Here is a 5,465-nt window from a genome sequence, read left to right on the forward strand (position 1 = left end):
ATATATATATATATATATATATATATATATATATATATATATATAAATTGTTGCATGTACTTTTCAAACTAACTTATCGTTTACTCTCAAATACATATGTTAAGTTAAAAATATAAGAGCAATAATCGCGTCACTATTTCGCCAATATACATTATATTAATATCCATCGCATTAACTATTTTTGTTTTCAATATCTGTTAATAAATATAACATTACAATGTTTTGTAAGTACATAAAGATATATTATATAAGCACAAGTTATGAAGATATCGTTAGAGCCATTTGAATCATTATTAGTTGTCTGATCACCAAGGTTGAGCAACAGCAACGAAGACTAGGACCCAGATTAGGAAATGGGATGATCGGTGCAGTTCGAGTTCGAAATCAGGCAGAAACACGTATAAGCGAAACGCCGCAAAATATAATGTACCAGTTGTTTTTATTATTTTAACAAAATAATCAAACATTAAGTTATATGGGAGTGCGAGTTATTATTTGTGCATGCTTGGGTGTTAATAATACTTGGTATATATATTTGGTATTCTGATGTTCTGAGAATATTCCACGTATATCCTCAGAATATCATGGACGATATTCTGAGAATATCCTAAGAATAAGAAAAGGGTGCAAGTAGGAATATCTTGAGTATATCATGAGTATATCCTAATATATATGGAGTATATCCTACGTATATCAGATATTTTATTTTTAGAATATTCTCAGAATATCATGTGCTATCTGGGTGCTACCTGGGTTGCAAATTGAAATTAGGAACATGTAATACAACAGTAATAAAGATTTTTTTATTAAGAGAATGATGCTATGTATATTGTTATTGTATGAGTAATTGTAAATAAATGATAAGAAAAGTGTGCCAATTAAAATATATCATTAATTTGTATTGCTATGCTATTAATTAAAAAGACAAATATATTTCTTATTATATTAATACTTGTCATTAATTTTAATTTTATAACTAAGCATTTGCTAACTGTAAATACCATAAATTAGTCAAAATCGTGGCATATAAATAAATTTTTATAATTTATTGTTTTAATAAAATAATAATAAATGATAGGAGAATAATAAATTTAATAAAGTGCTTATAAGTGTTTTATAAGTTTCTTATTTATGAAAAGATATATTACTCAACTTATGATTTTAAACGTTACACATGTTTAATTTTATCGTAAAAAAAGAAACATGAGGAATGCAAAAGTCGCAAAGGAACTGTCACGTTGCCGCTTTGAATGACGCATCACTTTCTTCGTCATATTACATAAGTGATTAATCGTTATCCATCGCAACTGAATAAACACTCGATCATGTATATAAACGTTATTGAATGCGTTACGCTGAACCATTTAAAGTCTCTCAAAACGAGGTTTCCGTACGATATGGTCATGATGGTACAATTCATGTCGATTCTGGTTTTCCTGGCTATTAGTGGTAAGATATTAAATATTTTTATCGACATAATATTAAATATTGAGTTATGATTATATGAATTGTTATATTAAGTTTAAAAATAAAAAAATTAGTTTTTGCATTAATAATTTTAAATTAATAATTTTAAATTAATAATTTTGCAATATTGATAATTAATATTGAAAGTAATAAAAAGACAATCATTGTTTGTATTAATAATTAAATTATATTTGTATTGTATATGTATAAAGCTAATAAAGATTATTTCTTTTATTTTTTGGCTTTTTTGACTTGTTCTTTGGTTTTAAGCTATTAAAAAAAATCATAATTAACAGCCTTTTTGTCTTAAGAAAAATTAATAACTAATGTAAAATTACAATGATGCAGATAATTAAAAAGAATCGCTATTAGAAATACATTTCAAGTATTTTTGTACGTTAGAAGTATATAGCGCGTTTGAGTATCTATTAATAATAAAATTTGTTGTTAACAATCCGTGAATGGTTTTACATTCTGATGTGAATGATTTGTATTTTAATCACACATTTTTTATTATTTTGAGTTGCTAATACAATAAGCAATTTAATTTTATGACAAGAATCGAAATATATCGAAATATTATTAAATTCATTATTCTTTGCAAATATTAAAAATTTATATTGTGAAGAAATAAGTCAAAGGTCCTTCAAATTACAATAAAAATTATTTAGTTATATTATTATTAGTTATATTAGTTATTGCAATAAAATAACAAAATATATATTACTAGTTACATTAGTTATTGCAATAAAAATAAAAAAATATATATTTAATGAAATTTTTACCAGGTGTTAATAGCGAAGCATCACAAAACGACGGAGATGTTGATATCATTAAGCATCCATATATGGTATCAATTAGAATGAAAAATGAACATATATGCAGTGGTGTTATATATAATACGACTTGTGTCTTCACGTCAGATCGATGTGTTCCATCTTTTAAGCATGCTTGGAATGTCATGAATAATATGGCAATAGTTGCGGGAACAAGCACTACTAAATTTGGTGGTCAACATATTTATGTCAAAGAAACGTTCTCTCAAAATCATTATATAGATCCAACTAAGAATCCCGTTACGAGTGGTGTTGGTGTGATTAACGTAAGATATCTATACAACAAAAATACAAACAATTAAAATTATCATCTCGTTTTTATTTCAACATAAAAGTGATTATATATCATGAATTAATAAACTGAAATATTGTAAGAATTCTCATTTTAATGAAATATTATAAGAATTACGGATTACACACGAAACATTGGGAACTTAATATATTTGAGATGATAAAATCTCTTAAATATTTTTTTAGTAACTCAAAACTATTTTAGAAGCAAATTATTATATTTCTCGGTATCGATCAAACGATCGGTTATCGTGCAACATGCATTTTGCAGCTTCCAGAACTAATTAAAATCGGAGATTCACAACCAATTGAATTGTCTCCGACTGAAGTGCCAGTAGGCGAAAAAGTGCAAATGATTGGATGGATGATAAAGAATAGTCAAGGGAACACGACCTCGAATCTTAAGGAAGTTACATTAAGAGTAATAGATCATCAGGAATGTCAGCAATTCTACGAAAAGAATATCCAGAGTTATGAGTTTTGCACATTGCCAGAATCCCCAGGTAACTTTTGTGAGGTAAGTCCTACATACTTAAAAGATTTAATAGAATTAAATAAGAAAAATCTATGTAACAGAATTGGTAAAAAATTATAAAATTATATAGAATGGCATATGTATTCATATCAATATTTAATCATTATATTTAAGTATTATATTTTATTGTTAAAAATAAATTACGATATAAAATAAAAGAAATTAATAATTTTTTATATGAGCTAAACTGTGAAAAATTGAAATTTCTAGTAGGAACGATAAGTTCATATAAAAACATAGTATTTCAATAAAATTTATGTATATTTCTATTAATCTTTCCTTATTGAGTTTTTTAAGTGGAATTTTTAATTATAATTATATGTAACTATGTAAAATATGTCAATGAAAGTAAGACGATTTACACATACTCTAATATATATCTTATATATCTTAATATATCTACACAGGTATTATTTCGTATTTATCAAATATAGAGGATATCTGATAATTAATAATACAACGTTCACGCGCAGATACAGCATATCAAACTGTGCAGAAAGTCCTGCATTATTTTGTAAAATTCACATATTTATCAAAAATTAACTAAAGGATATTAACTAGTAAATACATGAGAAACGGTAGAACAAGTATTTTTGACTGTGTCTTTACAGATTAGCATTATATATCGGTTGCTAATGCTAAAAGTTTGTTAATAGATTTAAAACATTTTAAGTCGGGTATAAACTTGTTACGTATTATGTATCATCCTAACGTAACAGTATAAACGATACGCGATACAAGATCATATATCAAAAATTGATTACGCGGATACACAACGGGCCTGTTTGTTATAATGTCGGTATTCCATTCTTGTATCAAAGAGAAATTACATCAAACGAATGGAACACGTTTCTCTGTGTTACAACTACGTTGTGTGATTGCATCGTCATTTCCCGTATCATTTCTGGTTTACCTTATGGAGAGTGTATAGTTTTGTATCTGTTTCGTTTGCTTCGAAATTTTAAAGAGATATTGAAGATTGATATACGAATCTGCAGTTACTAAAAAATTCAATATTACTACCAATCTCTCTTGAATAGGAAGTAACTTTCTTAAACGTAGTGTCTTTTTGTTATTTATTCTCTGATCAAATTTAGTAATAATTCGAAATATGTTAGATGTATTCTGGTGGTTTGTATAACTCATTGATCCACTGAAATTTCAAGTTAGACATCAAATTGGAACTATTGTAAACTTTTGTATTTACGTACAGTTTCATTATCTACCGTCGTATCTAACGTTTTTAACGTCGTATTTTTTTTCTTTTTTTTAAGGCAGTAATAAATATGAATGTATGTCGCCGCTATTAATTGTATAGACATCTTCGTTGCTTGAATCTCACGATGATAGATATGGATGATATGGATATACCATGATGATACAAGAAGCAAATTAAGTATTGCCGTAACGTGTCAACGTTTGTTACGTTACGATGATACGTTATAAGGATACCTAACAAGCCTGTATTAGGCTTTAGATAAAAACTTGCCCATATTATAAATGTATTAGCCTATATTATATCTATATTATAGATAACTTGCCTATTATTAGATTATGATATTAGATTATTTTATTGTTTCACGCACTCATTTGCTGATATTTATTTAATTTTTTAATAAGTGTGGGGATTTTTTTAAATAGTACAAGTATTTTCCTGTTCAGTTTAATAGATTGTATCCGCATATAAACATTATTATTAATTGTCAAATATTTAATATATTATAATATTATGTAGAGTGTCTGACTCGTACCGTACCAGAGCTAATATATAGCTAGAATAGGTTGGGATAAGTAATGGAATCGGTATCATTTTTCAAACAACCACGTAAAATTTCGAGTTATTGAATAAAGTAGATGGGCTAATCGGAGCGTGGCGACGTGGCAGACGGAACATACGACGGCCGGCGAAGAAAATGGACGATTGTACGCGAACCTATCTCATAGGCCACAGAGATGGATCGTTTGGTAGCAACTACCAAATGAGATAGGTCCGCGAGCAATCGTCCATTTTCTTCACCGGCCCCGGTGAGCCGTATGTCCCGCCTGCCGCATCATGCGCTCTGATTAGCCCATCTAATTTATTTAATAACTTGAAATTTTACATAGATGTTTAAAAAAAGACTTTGATTTCATTATTTATCCCGACCTATTCTGGCTATATATTAGCTCTGATACGGCACGAGTCAGACACCTATATAGGGTGAGTTTCTCTATTGCGGGACAGCACTTAGTGCCGGATATAACCAATATCTATACACGTAGAAACGTGATGGAACCACTTTATATATATATATATATATATATATATATATATATATATATATATATATATATAC

The 5,465-nt window shown here is 27.8% G+C and overlaps 1 protein-coding gene across 1 annotated transcript in view; it reads left to right on the plus strand.

Moving 5' to 3' along the window:
• The first annotated feature begins 1,299 nt into the window (after positions 1-1,299).
• Positions 1,300-5,465, plus strand: part of LOC116853181 (chymotrypsin-2-like) — a 24,675-nt gene continuing 20,509 nt past the window's right edge. Inside the window, exons 1-3 of the mRNA XM_032834116.1 lie at positions 1,300-1,449; positions 2,256-2,569; positions 2,866-3,111. Of these exons, the coding sequence (XP_032690007.1) occupies positions 1,326-1,449; positions 2,256-2,569; positions 2,866-3,111 (684 nt within the window). The 5' untranslated portion in view covers positions 1,300-1,325. The remainder of the gene's footprint in view (positions 1,450-2,255; positions 2,570-2,865; positions 3,112-5,465) is intronic.

Source organism: Odontomachus brunneus, unplaced genomic scaffold (genome assembly GCF_010583005.1).
Source record: "Odontomachus brunneus isolate Ranch 3 - 2012 unplaced genomic scaffold, Obru_v1 Obru_scaffold_284, whole genome shotgun sequence".
In the NCBI taxonomy this organism is placed as follows: Eukaryota; Metazoa; Arthropoda; class Insecta; order Hymenoptera; family Formicidae; genus Odontomachus; species Odontomachus brunneus.